The sequence below is a fragment of the Bombina bombina genome, chromosome 7 (genome assembly GCF_027579735.1).
Source record: "Bombina bombina isolate aBomBom1 chromosome 7, aBomBom1.pri, whole genome shotgun sequence".
Taxonomy (NCBI): Eukaryota; Metazoa; Chordata; class Amphibia; order Anura; family Bombinatoridae; genus Bombina; species Bombina bombina.
The window spans coordinates 266,445,926-266,464,872 of record NC_069505.1 but is presented as its reverse complement, the minus strand read 5'-3'; the positions used below and the strand labels follow the sequence as shown (position 1 = coordinate 266,464,872).

At 37.9% G+C, this 18,947-nt stretch overlaps 1 protein-coding gene across 1 annotated transcript in view; it reads left to right on the top strand.

Annotated features, from left to right (window-relative positions):
• Positions 1–18,947, top strand: part of CACNA2D3 (calcium voltage-gated channel auxiliary subunit alpha2delta 3) — a 1,718,630-nt gene that overhangs the window by 1,502,565 nt on the left and 197,118 nt on the right. Inside the window, 1 exon segment of the mRNA XM_053720740.1 lies at positions 18,783–18,844. Coding sequence (XP_053576715.1) covers positions 18,783–18,844 — 62 coding nt within the window.

Here is an 18,947-nt window from a genome sequence, read left to right as displayed (position 1 = left end):
GACAACATACTAATGAAATAAAGGGATATTAACCCTATAATTATACAAGGACAAGAGACCCCTATTTTGTTTATTGTAAGAGTGAAAGTTTCAGAGGGATTTAAGGCTGAATATGAATATATTTGTAATACATATGTGTACCATTTAAAGATACATAATTCACAATCTCTCAGTTTAGGGGTTGAGTGGAGTTATGTTAAGCATCTTGTTCACTCCCAATGGTTGATCAGATCATACATGGAATTTAGCCCTGTTGGGTGTCTAGTCTTCAGTGTAAAGATCCAAAAGATCTCTCGTTTGGATAATAATTTATCCCTGTCACCTCCTTTGGGTGGTTTTAGAACTTTCTCTATGCATGTCCAACGAAAGGTTTCAGAGCTTTTATTATGTATGGATGTAAAGTGTTGGACCAGGGGGGTACTTGCTTTTCCCACCCTTATGCTTGAGAGATGTTCCCTAATTCTTGATCTGACCTCCCTGGTTGTGAGTCCAACATATTGTTTGGCACACTCTGTGCATGATGCTAGATAGATCGTGTAGGTCGACTTACAGTTGAGACACATATTAATAGGAAAGGAGTGACCAGTTACAGAAGATCTGAACTGATCACCCATTTCCACTTTTTCACAGGCTACACAATCTCTCTTGTGACATTTGAACATTCCCTTCTGGGTGAGCCAAGATGACTCATGTCTTGTGGTGTCTTTACCAATTCTGGTTGGAGAAACCACGTTACCTATTGTTTTACTTCTCCGATAAGTGAAATGGCAAGACTTAGGGGTTAGGTCTGCCAGCCCTTCATCAGCTCTAAGCATAACCAGATGTTTCTTAATTATCTCACAGATCTGGGGATATTGCTCCGAATGGTCAGTTACAAAGTAGAGGTCATTCTGCATGTTATGCCCTCTATTCTGCTTCGTTTTGGGATGTAATAGATCCCTTCTGTCAATCTTCCTGACCTCATCTAATGTTGATGTTATGCAATTGTTAGCATAACCCCTTGCTTTGAGCCTATCCGATAGTTTTTTTGCTTCATCCTCAAAATTGTCCAATTCCGAGCAATTCCGTTTTAAACGGATGAACTGACCCTTGATGATACCTTTAAATACACTTTTGGGGTGACAGCTTGTTGCATGTAGCAATGTGTTGCCAGAGATTGGCTTTCTAAAGGCTGTGCTACGAATTTTTTCACCAATTACCCCCAAAAGGGTTACATCAAGGTAGTTGATGCTCGTATTGTTGGACTCAGATGTAAAGCTCAGTCCCAGGTCGTTTTCATTGAGGAGATCCAGAAAAGTGGATAACTCATCTGTGCTCCCCTTCCAAATGAATAGGAGGTCATCAATGAGCACTGAGAGAGGAGACTGCTCCTCGCACTATCCCTAACTTCCACACTGCTGAACAGACCCTGCAGCTGAGCTTCCCCTATCCGCAAGAGGATTGGTTGAAATCGATTTTACTCCAATCAGGAGGGAGCGTCTGAACAGAGGACGTCTTCCAACCAATCACCGCAAAGGAAAAATACAGGGAAGTGTTAGGTGGTTCCCGCCCCCCTACCTCCAGAAACGTCTGACGAGGGAGTACAGGCACCAACAGCGGACGCAGTTTGAAAGCTACACCGGACAGGCTGAAGGAGAAGAGCCACCGGCACACCGCGCATACCGCTTATAGGTTTCAGTGATCCTGCCCCCAGGACCGGATGTAACAGAGGTGAGAGGAGGGGGTCATAATTCCACCACTAACGACTGTTTGGTTATATTTCTACCGATTGGGTCTGTGAAGTTTCTGCTTACTACAGTGACTATAGCTCCTTTTTAACTCTCGACACACCGTACAGGGACATCCTCCTTTCTTGTATACACCATTTGGGCTCATAGGTCAAGCCCTTTTTGTCCCTGTTTGTGTTGCTGTACTTGGGCTATTTAGTGAAGGCTTTAACACTGTGCAGTGTGGGACAATCTTGATTCTAACCACTTTGTTAGGGGTAATGGAGAACAGGGTGTTAACAGAAACTAATACAGGAAATATTGTCACCATGAACTTTTACTCACTGAGAAATGCTAGTGAGAGGGATACAAATTTTGATCTTGCTGAAAACTTTTTTACAATGGACAGGACACAACAAAGACTTAACACCCTTTTTGAAGAAATGGAACTTTTAATAAATAATGAGAATAAATATAAATGGGATGTTTGGACTATGGAGAACTATTTAAAGCTTAAGCTTATACCTAGAGGCTTGAGAATAAATAAATACCCCACTTTTTACACAGAGGACAGAGACTTTATAAATGTATGGAATGAGACTCTGTCAGAATGCTCCTGGAATCTCATGCGGCTCCTCATTACATACAAAAATAAACAGATTCTAGAAACTACTATTAAAATTAGTCAGGTACAAGAGGAGCTGAATAAGAGATGTGATCACACAGATTTTGCTAGGTTTGACAATTTGTTACAAGAAGCTGTTGCAGAAGCTAAATCTCTTTTACTTGAAATAAAACACTCAAAATATATTAGAGATCAAACAGACTTCAATAACAATACAATGTATATTTGGAATAAAAGGGAAAGAACACAAAAATATAGAGAGAACAATCAAAATCTTGGGGTCTCCAATAGGGGTAGAGGTTTTAGAGGCAGACGCAGGGGTAGGGGTAGAGGCAGACAGCAACGAAGAATCAGATTCTCTGACAGTGAAGCTGACTCAGGGGGAGAGAGTTCAGCATCAGGGGAAGATGAAGGATTTACTCTAGACCTTATTCCTCGTGGCAGTTCTGCACCCACTGCCCCCCTACCCAGTATACACAAAACCAAGGTCAACACACCAATTTGTATAATCAGCCCACCATACCTCTAGAAAAAACAGCAATAGTACCACCACCTATACTAAAAAATGCTGCACCACCTTCTAGGTACATTCCACAAACATCTGACACTGTACAAATTAAAGAAGCACCTAACAAATCAGAAAGTGTGGAAATCCACCAGGTTTTTTCCCTTCCCCCCCCGCAAGGCGACGGGGGGGGGAGAAGGGGCAAAAGCACCAAAAAAGGGGGGTACATGCTCAGGAGAAACCAGAGGGGCCAGAGAAAGACGAGATATCAGTAATTAATTTATCTGCTTACAATTTAAATGCCACAGAAATCAAAGTGCTGAGCCTTGGATTAGGATTTGTTCCGACAAATACCTTTAATCTGTTCAACACTTTGATCGATGTGAACAGACTGATACGCAAGATTACCTTGAGGAAATATTTTTCCACTAGGTCTGCCATGGATACAGTGGAAGATCATGCTGTGGGGGCTATGATTACACATAACCCCAACATTGCAGATGGTTTTGAATTTCAAGACCTCTGTGGATTGTCAACATTAGAAGCACTGAATACTTCTGAGGCTGAGACACCAACATATTCTTCTAATAGATTCCCCAGGTTCAAATGTCCCTCACGATTTTACCCCATACATGCCAGGGGAACCATTATCGAAAAGTTCCAGAACAGGGTAGAAGCTGACCTAAGTAGGCTTTACTATACTGACAAAAATAAAAAACACAATCTCACCACCAGGGAGAGGGAGGCTTTGGCTGCCTTGGGTAATAATCCCGACCTGGTGATTAGAGCAGCGGACAAAGGTGGGTCTGTGGTGGTAATGAATAAAACAGACTTCATTAATGAGGCACACAGACAACTGCATAATGCCCATGACTATTGGGTATTAAGCATGGATCCCACTGCCACCTTCAAGAAAAAACTTGATAATTTGATTGATGATGGCATAGAGGCAGGTATCTTAAATGAAGAAACCAGTATTTATCTATCGGTAAATACACCCACCGTCCCAACCTTTAACCTTTTACCGAAGGTCCACAAGTCACTTGACAATGTGGTAGGAAGGCCCATTGTCAGTGGCATAGGCTCTCTCTTGGAGCATACATCGGAGTGGCTAGACCAGGTCCTGCAGCCAATGGTTCCTAATTTATGGAGCTATACAAGAGACACTATGCATATTCTGAAACTACTTGAGAATATCAAATGGGAGGAAGATTTTGTCTGGCTAACAGTTGACGTTAAGTCACTTTATTCGTCAATCCGACATACTAATGGTTTGGAAGCTCTGTCTTGGTTTCTACACAAATACCATGGTCAGGAGCCTGACTTTTGTGAATATGTGCTCCGCGTAGCCGAGTTTCTCTTATCCCACAATTACTTTGAGTTTGAGGGGGTGTTCTACCTCCAGATTTGTGGGACTGCGATGGGGGCAAAGTTTGCCCCTTCCTATGCCAACCTTTATATGGGTTGGTGAGAGCAGGACCACATCTATGGAGGTGGGAACCCCCTCTGCTCAAAAGTGTTTTTTTATAGGAGGTTCATTGATGACCTCCTATTCATTTGGAAGGGGAGCACAGATGAGTTATCCACTTTTCTGAGTCCAACAATATGAGCATCAACTACCTTGATGTAACCCTTTTGGGGGTAATTGGTGAAAAAATTCGTAGCACAGCCTTTAGAAAGCCAATCTCTGGCAACACATTGCTACATGCAACAAGCTGTCACCCCAAAAGTGTATTTAAAGGTATCATCAAGGGTCAGTTCATCCGTTTAAAACGGAATTGCTCGGAATTGGACAATTTTGAGGATGAAGCAAAAAAACTATCGGATAGGCTCAAAGCAAGGGGTTATGCTAACAATTGCATAACATCAACATTAGATGAGGTCAGGAAGATTGACAGAAGGGATCTATTACATCCCAAAACGAAGCAGAATAGAGGGCATAACATGCAGAATGACCTCTACTTTGTAACTGACCATTCGGAGCAATATCCCCAGATCTGTGAGATAATTAAGAAACATCTGGTTATGCTTAGAGCTGATGAAGGGCTGGCAGACCTAACCCCTAAGTCTTGCCATTTCACTTATCGGAGAAGTAAAACAATAGGTAACGTGGTTTCTCCAACCAGAATTGGTAAAGACACCACAAGACATGAGTCATCTTGGCTCACCCAGAAGGGAATGTTCAAATGTCACAAGAGAGATTGTGTAGCCTGTGAAAAAGTGGAAATGGGTGATCAGTTCAGATCTTCTGTAACTGGTCACATCATGCACAGAGTGTGCCAAACAATATGTTGGACTCACAACCAGGGAGGTCAGATCAAGAATTAGGGAACATCTCTCAAGCATAAGGGTGGGAAAAGCAAGTACCCCCCTGGTCCAAAACTTTACATACATACATAATAAAAGCTCTGAAACCTTTCGTTGGACATGCATAGAGAAAGTTCTAAAACCACCCAAAGGAGGTGACAGGGATAAATTATTATCCAAACGAGAGATCTTTTGGATCTTTACACTGAAGACTAGACACCCAACAGGGCTAAATTCCATGTATGATCTGATCAACCATTGGGAGTGAACAAGATGCTTAACATAACTCCACTCAACCCCTAAACTGAGAGATTGTGATTTATGTATCTTTAAATGGTACACATATGTATTACAAATATATTCATATTCAGCCTTAAGCTAACTATTCAGTGTGTATAGGCTAACTAGTATAACATTCTATACATTGGATTGTTCATATGATGTATACTTGTACAATCCTACAAGTGATTATAAAGTTTATTGCAAATATATATGCAAATACAGAATGTATGACTTTAATTTTAATATGCAAAATGCAGATTGTATGACTTTAATTTAGATTCTTTATAGTCTATGAATGTTACTTTAGTTATTCTGTGTACAATAACATGTTCATGGTTCAGTATAACCAGCTTTCTGTAATCTGTTTAGTATTATTATATACTCTTCTTGTACAGGTTATAAGGGGTTAATAAGAAATCCTTCCCCCTTTGTACAATTGCCCAATAGGGTTCAGCTATTGTGTTTTAAAAGTTCAGCAGCTTTGATAACGGCGGAATGCCGAAACATGTCAGCAGCTGTTTGAGCTGAACCCATTGCAAGGAATAGCACCCTTTAACTCCTTGTAGTTTTCATTTTTCGTTTTTTTAAACCTTGCTTTAATAAAGAGAACTTTTTATTTTACTCAGTGCTCCGCTTCCTCTTTTGTTCAGTATAAAACAGAAACCATTAAATATTTAGACATCAGCCTATTAGGAGATATAGATAAACATTGAGTTAAAACTGAATTGTATCAGAAAGAAATAACAGGCAATACCATCTTACGCTATGACTCTTGTCATCCACCACATCTAAAGAGAGGAGTCCCAAAAGGCCAACTAATACGCATAAGAAGAAATTGCACAACATTAGAATCCTATGACATACATTCTGAACAATTAGTCAACAGACTGGTGGATAGAGGATATAAAATTAATTATCTAGAACAGATTAGGATGGAGGTCAGGAAGATGAATAGGGGTAATCTGTTAAAAACAAAGAAGAAAATCAATAAAAAACCAAAGACTCAGCAGTCACAACATATAAATTTCCTAACGACCTACAGTAAACAGTTTAACAAGATAAAAAATATTATAGAAGGAAATCTAAATATATTACAAACTGACCCTGTGTTGAAAGAGGTCTTAGGGAAAGGTTGCAGATATATAGCAAAAAGAGCGCCTACAATAGGTGACAAAGAGGCTTAATACGTATATACCAACAAAACTAAAGGTAGATGTATGAAGGAAAGTTGTCTATCCAAGAAAGGATGTTACAAATGTAGCCATCACCCATGCCTTACATGTGCACATATAAAGACAGGGGATACTTTTGTTTCTACGAATACTAAGAAGGAATATAAAATAAGATATAGGTTGGACTTTACCTCTAAATATATAATCTATTTAATTACTTGTTCAATATGTAAAAAACAATACACAGGTTGTTCTAGCCGAATGTTGAGTGAACATTTTAATGATATACAGAATGAATATCCAAAAACTAGAGTTGCAAAACATTTTAATCAACATCCTAATCCAACTAAAGCTTTTCAAATTCAGGCAATTGACCATCTTCCTAGAACCCAGAGAGGAGGAAATAGATTTAAGAAATTATTTTTTATAGAAACAAAATGGATCTTTTTTCTACAGACACGTGTGCCAAATGGCATTAATGCGAGATGGGATGTAGATCTTTTTTTGGGTTAAAATATTAAAATATTAATATGTTAAAATATTGAAATATTAAAACATTAATATGTTATCCCTAAGTAATATATTTATAGTGATCCATCTATTCAAATAATATTCCATATTGGTTAACTATGTCCGAGTACCTAAATAGACCATAATCTCTGATTAAAAGTAAATAAGAGAATTAATATGATCTAACAAAATAAGCAGCCATTTTTCTATGCAAGTAGTGGTAAACTCTATATAATGGTATCTTAGTATTTTAGTATCCTTGCTAATTTACAAGACTATTAGATATCATCTCATATATCATGGAATAATTGTGAAATCCCAATTAATAATAAGAAACATTTTCCCATTTTTTTATTACACTTATACATAACAGCTTTTTTCTATTTGTATTCTCTTGTTTTTTAACTATGTAAAAAGATTTATTTTTCTTTTAAAACACTATATATAAGGGTATTCGCTAGATATTTATGTCATCTTTAAGATTCCCATCATGTGTTAAATAAGATTAGATAGACAGGTTTACTGTAGAGTAAGACTTTATGTAAAACCTAAGATATACAAATAATGATGCCAGGTATTCTACCTAACAACAGCTTACCATATAGCGTTTCAAATTTTTGATTGGCGAACACTCCCCCAATACGTCACTTCCGGTAACACAGAGGTCACGTGATTGGAGGTTTTTTTTAAAGCTAGCGCCTACGGTCAGAACACAATGTCACCATTGATAAAGCTACGGCGAAACATGTCTGGTGACGCGCCTAAGGGGGTCGGAGGTAAAGGTTAACATCATTTGTTATATGCACTGACAACACCAAGGTCTGTGAAATTCTATTCACTTTTGTATCTAATAAAGGCTAGGTTTTACTGCTACTAGATTGGAGTGCTTGAACTATTCATTGTTACAAGTTGGATCAACAGCTCACAGGTAATTACATGATTGACAAGGAGTGTGAGACTGTTATGCATACAATTTATATTAGAGGATTTACTGCCTAAAAAACATTTGTTCGTTGTCTTCAGTGGATAAAACTGGTTGCTTGGGAGAGCAATTAGTGATGTAACCATGTATATCTGTGCATGTTTAAGGGTTAAGCACAGGCGGCAATCTTCAACTTGCAGCTTTAAGCAAAGAATAACTGATATTCGATACCCTTACCTCTATACTCACACATATTTTCAACCTCTCCCTCAGCACCGGTATATTTCCCTCATCGCTGAAACATGCACTGGTCATACCTATCCTTAAAAAACCTTCCCTTGATCCTATCTCCCCATCCAACTACTGCCTTATTTCCCTCCTCCCTCTTGCTTCAAAGCTACTTGAAAAAGTAGTATATGCACGCCTATCCCATTTCCTTACATTAAACTCCCTTCTTGACCCACTGCAATCTGGATTTCGTCCCCATCACTCCACAGACAGCAATTGTTAAGGTTACCAATGACCTACTTACAGCAAAATCAAAAGGCCACTTCTCTCTGCTTATCCTCCTTGATCTGCACGCAGCCTTTGACACTGTTGACCACCCTCTTTTGCTCCAAACCCTACAATCTTTCGGCATCTGTGACACAGCCCTCTTGTGGCTCTCTTCCTACCTGTCAAACTGTACCTTTAGTGTAGCCTTCTCTGAGGCCTCCTCTGCCTCATCACCACTTTCTGTCGGAGTACCGCACTGCTCTGTCCTCGGTCCCCTTCACTTCTCAATCTGCACGTCATCACTAGGTTCCCTAATAAAGTCCCACGGTTTCCAATATCATTTGTATGCCGACGACACCCAAATCTACTTCTTTGCACCAGACCTATCTCCTTCCTTGCTAACCCGTGTCGCTAACTGTCTTTCGCACATCTCTTCCTTGAGGTCCTCTCACTACCTCAAGCTATATATCTCCAAAATTGAGCTCCTCATTTTCCCCCCTTCTTCCAAAATCTCCACCCCCAATCTCTCTATAACTGTCAACAACTCCATCATTACCCCTTCCCTGCATGCCCGATGTCTCGGGATCACATTTGACTCAGATCTTTTTTTCACTCCTCACATTAAGTCCTTGGCTAAAGCCTGCCGCTTCCACCTTAAAAACATCTCTAAAATTAGACACTTCCTTACACAAGACACAACTAAGATTTTAATCCACTCTCTCATTCTTTCCAGACTCGATTACTGCAACTCTGTCCTCTCTGGTCTCCCCACCTGCCGCCTAGCTCCTTTACAATCCATAATGAATGCCTCTGCCAGACTCATCTTCCTTACAAGTCGCTTTTCATCTGCTGCACCTCTCTGCCAATCCCTTAACTGGCTTCCTCTTGCCTCTAGGATTAAACACAAAATTCTTCCCCCTATATCTCAGACCTTGTCTCCAGATACTCTCCCTCCCATCCCCTTCGCTCTGCTCATGACCTCCTATTCTCCTCCTCTCTTGTTACCTCATCACACTCCCATTTACAGGACTTCTCCAGACTGGCTCCCATCTTGTGGAACTCTCTGCCTCGCTCCCCAAGACCCTCCCCTAGTTTTGAAAGCTTCAAGCACTCTCTAAAGACTCTGTTCAGGGATGCATACAACCTATACTAACCTTTCTTTATACCAGTTCTTCTTCTCCATTGCTATCCCCTGAAACCCCTTAGCATGTAAGCCTAAGAGTCCAGCTGTTTGTAGATCACCCTCTTTAGAGCTGACTACAACACTGCGACTCTTGGCAGGGCCCTCTACCCATTTGATCCCTATAATTGTTTTGTTGTACTCTGCCTTTGTTTATAGCATTGCAGAATCTGCTGGCGCTCTACAAATAACCGATAATAATAATCAGGATTCCTGAAGATTACATATTTTTAATTAAGTGTTTTATCATATTTTCGTTGTTGTTATATGTTAATATCTTCCATGTACAGTAATAGCTTTCACTAAAATAGTAATAGTTTTTACTAGAAATGTCTGCAGCTCCCATGCATGACTCCACCTCTGCAGCTGCAGCTAACGCATTTGCAAAGATTAAACACATAGGACCTGATTACGAGTGGAGAGCACAAATACAAGACATATGAAGTGTTCACATCTTTTGAATGCCATCCATACTGCTTGAACTTTTCTGCTGGTATTTCAAGTTTGTGTTTAATAAATATTCTTCAAGCAGCAATAGAATACTTACTACAATATTCATTTCAGATAGTGCAGGTGTGTTTTGTTTTGTGAGCGGCCCAACAGACTGCAAGGTGGGGTTTCCTAAGTAACTGTTTCAGTGCTGGGCCACAATAAAGAGCTAAGCTGTTGGGGAGCAAAAATTCCACTAACGTAGAGGAGTCTTTGGTTAAAGGGACAGTTTACTCAAAAATGTTCTCCCCTATAATTTGTTCCTAATGATCCACTTTACCTGCTGGAGTGTATTTCCATTACCCTTATATTGGCATATGAAATAGTTTATTTAGTCTGTGGTATCCCCACCCATCCTGAAAGTTTTTGGTCTCGAGGCCAAGCTGTGTTAACAGAGCTAGTACAAGAAACTACACTCCCAGTGGGGTATAGAAGAGATAAGGTAATGAAATGTTAATTTTCTTTTGTTCTCTCCAAGTATTGGTGATTGGTTTATGGACAGATATAAGATAAAGAAGCAGGTATATTTACACAATGCGATAAAGTAATGAGTAGGGATGGGCAAATATGTTTATATTCGAATGTTAGAACGAATGTTATTGTAGAAATTCGATTTACTTAATAGAATGTTGATAAGAACGAATATTCTTAAAAATTTGATTTTCGAATGTTATTTACAGTTTTCGAATGTCACATTTGAATTTGAATGTCACATTTGAATTTGAATCTCACATCTGAATTCAAATATTACATTTATAAAACACAATTGTAGACTAGAAATACTATTTCGAATTCGAATGTCACATTTGAATCGAATATAACATTCAAATCGAATATTACATTCAAATTCGAATATTACATTTATAAAATACAGTATTAGACTAGAAATACTATTTGAATTCGAATGTCACATTCAAATTCGAATATTACATTTAAAAAACACAGTATTAGACTAGAAATACTATTTCTAATTTTAATGTGACATTCAAATTCGAATGTCACATTCGAATTCGAATATTACATTTAAAACACAGTATTAGACTAGAAATACTATTTCAAATTTGAATGTGACATTCAAATTCGAATGTAGCATTCAAATTCGAATATTACATTTATTAAACACAGTTGTAGACTAGAAATACTATTTCGAATTTAAATGTCACATTCAAATTAGAAAATTACATTTTGAAATGTAATGAATACATAGCTAAATATTCTATTATTCGAACTAATATTTTAGAATGTTATTGAAAAATTTTGAAATGAAAATTCGAAAATAGAATGTTAGAATGTTATATAAACATTCAAAATTCGATTCGAACTAATGTATTAAAATTCGTTTTAAATTTTGAATTTTTAGAAACATTCGCACATCCCTAGTAATGAGATCTGATTATACCTACAAGCTCAACCCATTTGATTAGTTTGTGGCTTCAAAACACAAAATCAGCTAATTCATATACACAAATAAGCCTTAAAAAAGCAAATCTCGTACATTTTATACTGTGCAGCTGGTAAAAAAAAGTAATTGGAAACACATTAAGGGAAACACTATTGTATAGTATACTGTCCCTTTAAGTTCTTTGCTATACATCTTTTCAGGTTTTTGAATGCCCAGTAGCAAGCAATAAAGATTACAGTATAAGGACAGTAAAGTCAAAATTAAACTTTCATGATTCAGATAGAGCATGCAGTGTTAAGAGATTTTCCAATTTACTTTTGTTATTAAATTTTAAACAATATTTATACATGCAGCCTTTCTGAGGCACCAGCTTCTACTGAACATATGCAAGCTTTAACAGTGTAGAGCACTGGTATTTAAACCTGTCTTTAAGCCTCCCCAACAGGCAATATTTTCAGGATTACCTAGGATGAGAGAAGCTAAAATAATTTTATTTACTAATCAGCTGATTTCACCTGTGCTCCTATTCAGATATCCTCAAAATGTGGCCTGTTAGAAAGGCTTGAGGACAGGTTTGAAAACCAGTGGTGTAGAGGGTATATTAAGTTTGTTAAAAATGCTTTGGTTAAAGGGACATGCAATCCAAAATGTTTCCTTTATGATTCAGATAGAGCTTACAATTTTAACCCCTTAAAGACCAAGGACGTGTCAAGCATGCCCTACAAAAAGTGTCAGTTAAGGACCAAGGACATCACTGACACATCCTCTGGGGTTTCAAATGGTGGAAGCGATCGTGATCACTTCCAGACGCTTTCAGGGTATTGAGACATCCTGCAAAACGCTTTTTTAGGCACAGTTGCAGAGAGAGACACTCTGTGGCCCTTTCTGCATCGGCCAGCGATGGTGCCGATCGTTGGTGGGTGGGAACCATAGTAGGGAGGCGGGTGGGCGGCCCATTGCTGGATCACTTCCGGATCCTCTTCGTCCAGTGCGGCCAGGAAAGCGCGCGCACGCTAGAACATTCCATATACTGTAATGTACATTACATATACTATAATTGTATGGAATGGAAGGATAGGGAAAGGAGGGGGTAAATAAATGTTAAAGAAAGCGATCTGAGAGGGAGAGGGGGTAGGCTATTGAGGGGGGGGGCAGCTACACTACCAAAAATTCTCTTTTTTTACCAAAAACAAAGCAAAACACTTTTTTTTTGCAAATAGGTAGATGGGGGAGGGTTAGAGAGCTGGTTGGGGGGATCAGGGAGGAAGGGGATTCCAACACTGCAGAATAAATAAAAAAATAAAAAAATATATATATATATATATATATATATATATATATATAAAAGCCTTTTATTTTAGTACTGGCAGACTTTAAGATGGCGGTGGGGGAGGGAAGAGAGCTGTTTGAGGGGGGTCAAGGAGGGATAAGGGGGTGGGATATGTCAGGTGGGAGGATGATCTCTACACTTAAGCTAAAATGAACCCTCCAAGCTACCTAATTAACTCCTTAACTGCTGGGCATAATACAAGTGTGGTGTACAGAGGCATTTAGCGGCTTTCTAATTACCAAAAAGCATATGTAATGTAATATGTAATATGTACATGTAATATGTAATACCAAAATCGCGTAAAATCTGGCGTCACCAGCTTTTGCGGGCGATGCTACATATGTGATCGAACCCTGAGTTGTCTACTACACTACACTAAAGCTAAAATTAACCTTACAAGCTCCCTACAAGCTACCTAATTAACCCCTTTAGTGCTGGGTATAATACAAGTGTGGTGCACCGAGGAATTTAGCGGCCTTCTAATTACCAAAAAGTAATGCTAAAGCCATAAATGTCTGCTATTTCTGAACAAAGGGGATCATTTGCCCCATAATTGCACACGCTGTTTTTAAATAATTTCAGTGAGAAACCTAAAGTTTGTGAAAAAGTTAACGATTTTTTTTATTTAATCGCATTTGGCGGTGAAATGGTGGCATGAAATATACCAAAATGGGCCTAGATCAATACTTTGGGTTGTCTACTAAAAAAAATATAAAATGTAGAGAAAATAACTCATTGTGTAAACCATTTACAAATCTAAACAAGTCAGAAGACTTGCTTATACCCCAGAAACTCTCTGATTACACTGTTTCCAATGCAGCAAAGGACTCTGGGGGAAGATATGCAAATTAGGTTCACAATGACTCACTTTTTTACTTCTAGCCTGCTTTTTAAGGCAGACTCCCTTTACGCCATAGCATCGCTGCATTACACAGTTTCTAAGCTTAGCTAGGGTTAGTACAGTGATTCAGATTGCTACTTGTATTTATTTCCCTATAACGTGCAAAAAAGCAAACAACATGTAAACATTGGGTATTTCTAAACTCAGGACAAAATTTAGAAACTATTTAGCATGGATGTTTTTGGTGGTTGTAGATGTGTAACAGATTTTGGGGGTCAAATTTAGAAAAAGTGTTTATATTTTATCATATTTTATAATTTTTGTTATAGTAAATTATAAGATATGATAAAAATAATGGTATCTTTAGAAACTCCATTTAATGGCGAGAAAAATGGTATATAATATGTGTGGGTACAGTAAATGAGTAAAAGGAAAATTAAAGCTAAACACAAACACCACAGAAATGTAAAAATAGCCCTGGTCATTAACGGTAGGAAAATTTAAAAATGGTCTGGTCACTAAGGGGTTAACAACTTTTCAATTTACTTCAATTTTCTACTTTTCTCAGTTCTCTTGGAATCCTTTGTCGAAAAGAATAACAAGGAAAGTTCAGGAGCTAGACATATAGCTGCTGATTGGTGGATGCACACATATTCCTCTTGTTATTGGCTTATTGATGTGTTCAGCAACTCCAGTAGTGCATTGTTGCTCCTTCAACAAAGGATACTAAGTGAATGAATCAAAATTGCTAAAAGAAGTAAATTTAAAAGTCGTTTAAAATTGTATGTTCTGTCTGATTCATGAAGGAAAAAATCGAGGTTTTGTGTTGCTTTAACCCCTTAATGACCACAGCACTTTTCCATTTTCTGTCCGTTTGGGACCAAGGCTTTTTTACATTTTTGCGGTGTTTGTGTTTAGCTGTAATTTTCCTCTTACTCATTTACTGTTCCCACACATATTATATACCATTTTTCTCGCCATTAAATGGACTTTCTAAAGATACCATTATTTTCATCATATCTTATAATTTACTATAAAAAAAATTATAAAATATGAGGAAAAATTGAAAAAAAATACACTTTTTCTAACTTTGACCCCCAAAATCTGTTACACATCTACAACCACCAAAAAACACCCATGCTAAATAGTTTCTAAATTTTGTCCTGAGTTTAGAAATACCCAATGTTTACATGTTCTTTGCTTTTTTTGCAAGTTATAGGGCCATAAATACAAATAGCACTTTGCTATTTCCAAACCATTTTTTTTTTTTCAAAATTAGCGCTAGTTACATTAGAACACTAATATCTTTCAGGAATCTCTGAATATCCATTGACATGTATATATTTTTTTTTAGTAGACATCCCAAAGTATTGATCTAGGCCAATTTTGGTATATTTCATGCCACCATTTCACCGCCAAATGCGATCAAATAAAAAAAAATTGTTCACTTTTTCACAAATTTTTTCACAAACTTTAGGATTCTCACTGAAATTATTTACAAACAGCTTGTGCAATTATGGCACAAATGGTTGTAAATTCTTCTCTGGGATCCCCTTTGTTCAGAAATAGCAGACTTATATGGCTTTGGTGTTGCTTTTTGGTAATTAGAATGCCACTAAATGCCACTGCGCACCACACGTGTATTATGCCCAGCAGTGAAGGGGTTAATTAGGGAGCATGTAGGGAGCTTTTTGGGGTAATTTTAGCTTTAGTGTAGTGTAGTAGACAACCCCAAGTATTGATCTAGGCCCATTTTGGTATATTTCATGCCACCATTTCACCGCCAAATGCGATCAAATTAAAAAAAACGTTAAATTTTTCACAATTTTAGGTTTCTCACTGAAATAATTTACAAACAGCTTGTGCAATTATGGCACAAATGGTTGTAAATGCTTCTCTGGGATCCCCTTTGTTCAGAAATAGCAGACATATATGGCTTTGGCGTTGCTTTTTGGTATTTAGAAGGCCGCTAAATGCCGCTGCGCATCACACGTGTATTATGGCGAGCAGGGAAGGGGTTAATTAGGTAGCTTGTAGGGAGCTTGCAGGGTTAATATCACATTTAGTGTAGAGCTCAGCCTCCCACCTGAAACATCAGACCCCCTGATCCCTCCCAAACAGCTCTCTTCCCTCCCCCACCCCACAATTGTCCCCGCCATCTTAAGTACTGGCAGAAAGTCTGCCAGTACTAAAATAAAAGCTATATTTGTTGTTTTTTGTGTTTTTAAAAAGCATATTTACATATGCTGCTGTGTACTATCCCCCCCTTAGCCCCCAACCTCACTGATCCCCCCCAAACAGCTCTATAACCCTCCCACTCTAACTTAATATGCGCCATCTTGGGTACTGGCAGCTGTCTGCCAGTACCCAGTTTAGAAGAAAATATGGTTTTTTTTTTATTTTTATTAAAATTTTCTGTAGTGTAGCTTCCCCCCACATAAAACCTACCCCCCACCCCTCCACGATCTATTTTTGTGCTTTTGCACAAACAAGATTTGGCCATTTTTTCCTAGCAATATTTTCCGTAGTGTAGCGGTTCCTACCCGCTCCCGCCCCGTGCACGCGCCCACCCGCCAACCTCCGTGCACGTGCGCGCTCCCGCGTGCCCCTGCGCGAGCCCCCTGACGGCCCCGCCTCCGATCCCGCCCCCCTTGATGTCAGAGGATACACCGATGGCCGGCCACCCGCCTCCCAAGTCGGCTCCCACCCACCAACGATACCGGCCATCGATGTCCGGTGCAGGGAGGGCCACAGAGTGGCTCTCTCTGCATCGGATGGCCATGTAAAGTTATTGCAGGATGCCTCTGATTCATGAAGGAAAAAATCGAGGTTTTGTGTTGCTTTAAACATTTCTCTTTGGGATAAAATGCATTTTAACTAACATATTTTAATGTGCATTGTTTGTGTGAGGCTGAGTGCAAAATAACATGGCACACATTATCAATTGTGCCTGAATAGGCCATAGAATTTGATGGTCTATAGTGCAAAGAATACATGTGCTAACAAATATCACTGAAGTAAACGTAGATTTTCTAAGAAATCAGTTAAATGTTTTTTTTCCAACTGAGACACTAATTCACGTGCAGTGCCCCATATGTTTGACATAAAGGGTAAAACTAGAGTTTACATTTTAACTTTGATCTATAAAACAAATTTGAAACGCAAGTGACCTCTTTGCTAGCATTTAGATTGCTTTGAAGAAGGCAAAATGACTTATAAGAAGCATGCTTAGCTGACAATATGAATGAACTTTCAAAAATGAAATTAAATGAGTTCATTTAAAATGAGGAAAAAAATACTGTCTTTCAGATAGAAAACTAAATTCTAAAAATAATATATATATAATTTGATGGAAATGTAATTTAAATTGGTTATATATATATATATATATATATATATATATATATATATATATATATATATATATATATATATAATATATATATATACAGTATATATACAAACTGTTTCTTATATATATTGTTTAAAAACATATGTACGTTTGTGGGAGGGTGGTAGCAGGAACATATCAGGGGGTGTCAATCAACCCGATCATATTCGATCGGGTTGATTTCTGTCTGCGGCCTCAAAACAATATACACATTTGACAATAAAGCAGCATTTTATTCATTGCAAATTTCTTTTCAGATATGAAGGTACTTTTTCATGCAGCTTAGAGTTTGTTATAAGTGTCCCTTAAAGGGACAATAAACAGCTGAGCACAACTACTTTACTTTGGTTACTAATCACCATGCTATTTTTTCCTCTCGTGCCTGTAGCTCTCTTTAAAGCTGTCCCCTTATTTTGACTCTTTACAAGTGCTGATTAGTGACACTCTTCACACTGGGTGCCGCCATCTTGGATTTTAAATACTTAAAGGGACAGTCTAGTCAAAATTAAACTTTCATGATTCAGATATGGCATGATATTTTAAACAACTTTCCAATTGATTTCTATCATTAAATTTGCTTTGTTCCCTTGGTGGTATTTTTGAAAATCTAAACCTAGGCAGGCTCAAACTGATTTCTAAACCGTTGGAAACCGCCTCTTAGCTCAGAGCATTTTGAAAGATTTTCACAGTTAGACAGTACTAGATCATGTGTGTCATATAGATAACATTGTGCTCACTCCCGTGGAGGTATTTAGGAGTCGGCACTGATTGGCTAAACTGCCTGTCTGTCAAAAGCACTGAGATAAGGGGGCAGTCTGCAGAGGCTTAGATACAAGGTAATCACAGAGGTAAAACATATATTAATATAACTGTGTTGGTTATGCAAAACTGGGGAATGGGTAATAAAGGGATTATCTATCTTTTTAAACAATAACAATTCTGTTGTAGACTGTCCCTTTAAGCACATTTAACAGAGGCAGTCTGCATTCACAGATCTGTGATATTGATGTCTTCTTGACAAGCATTGCTGTATACTTCACTTTAGAATGCACAATACAGAGCAGGAGCTGTACATTTTAGTAGTGGCTTCATTTCTCTATATTATTCCTGAGAACTTTTTAATATTTGTTATGTAACTTTTAAACTGTGCTAAAAAAATTGGAAATATGTAAAGCTTCTGCTTTCTATTGGGCAAGATGATACATTTAGCCACCAATCATCAAAGCGCGACCCAGGTTCTCAACCAAAAATGGGCCGGCTCCTAAGTTTACATTCCTACTTTTTCAAATAAAGATAACAAGAAAATGAAGAAAAATAGATAATAGGAATAAATTAGAAAGTTGCTTAAAATGACATTTTCTATCTGACTCAAGAAAGTTTAATGCTGAGTTTAGTGTCCCTTTAATGCTCCTGTTTAGAGATTTCCTGAAACCAAAACTTTGCTTGCAAATGATACTGAAAGTTTAACCTGTAACATTCTGAATATACAATCAAGAATACATCTATATGACTACTTTATTTTCATTCATTTACTCATTCACTGCTTTGGAGAAACATTTTTATGCATTCTATTCGCTGCTAATTCCTTTAAAGTGACGTTTTTCTTTCCCCCTAATCTTTTCCAGCTGTTGGAATTCAAATGAAACTTGAATTTTTCCAGAGAAAGTTTTGGATTGCCAGCAGACAGGTAAGTTAAAATCAGATGTTTCTCTTCAATGATACTTTTTAAAGTGTTTTTTTTTTTTAATGAACACATTCTTTTAATCCCATCATTAACTACATAATTCACA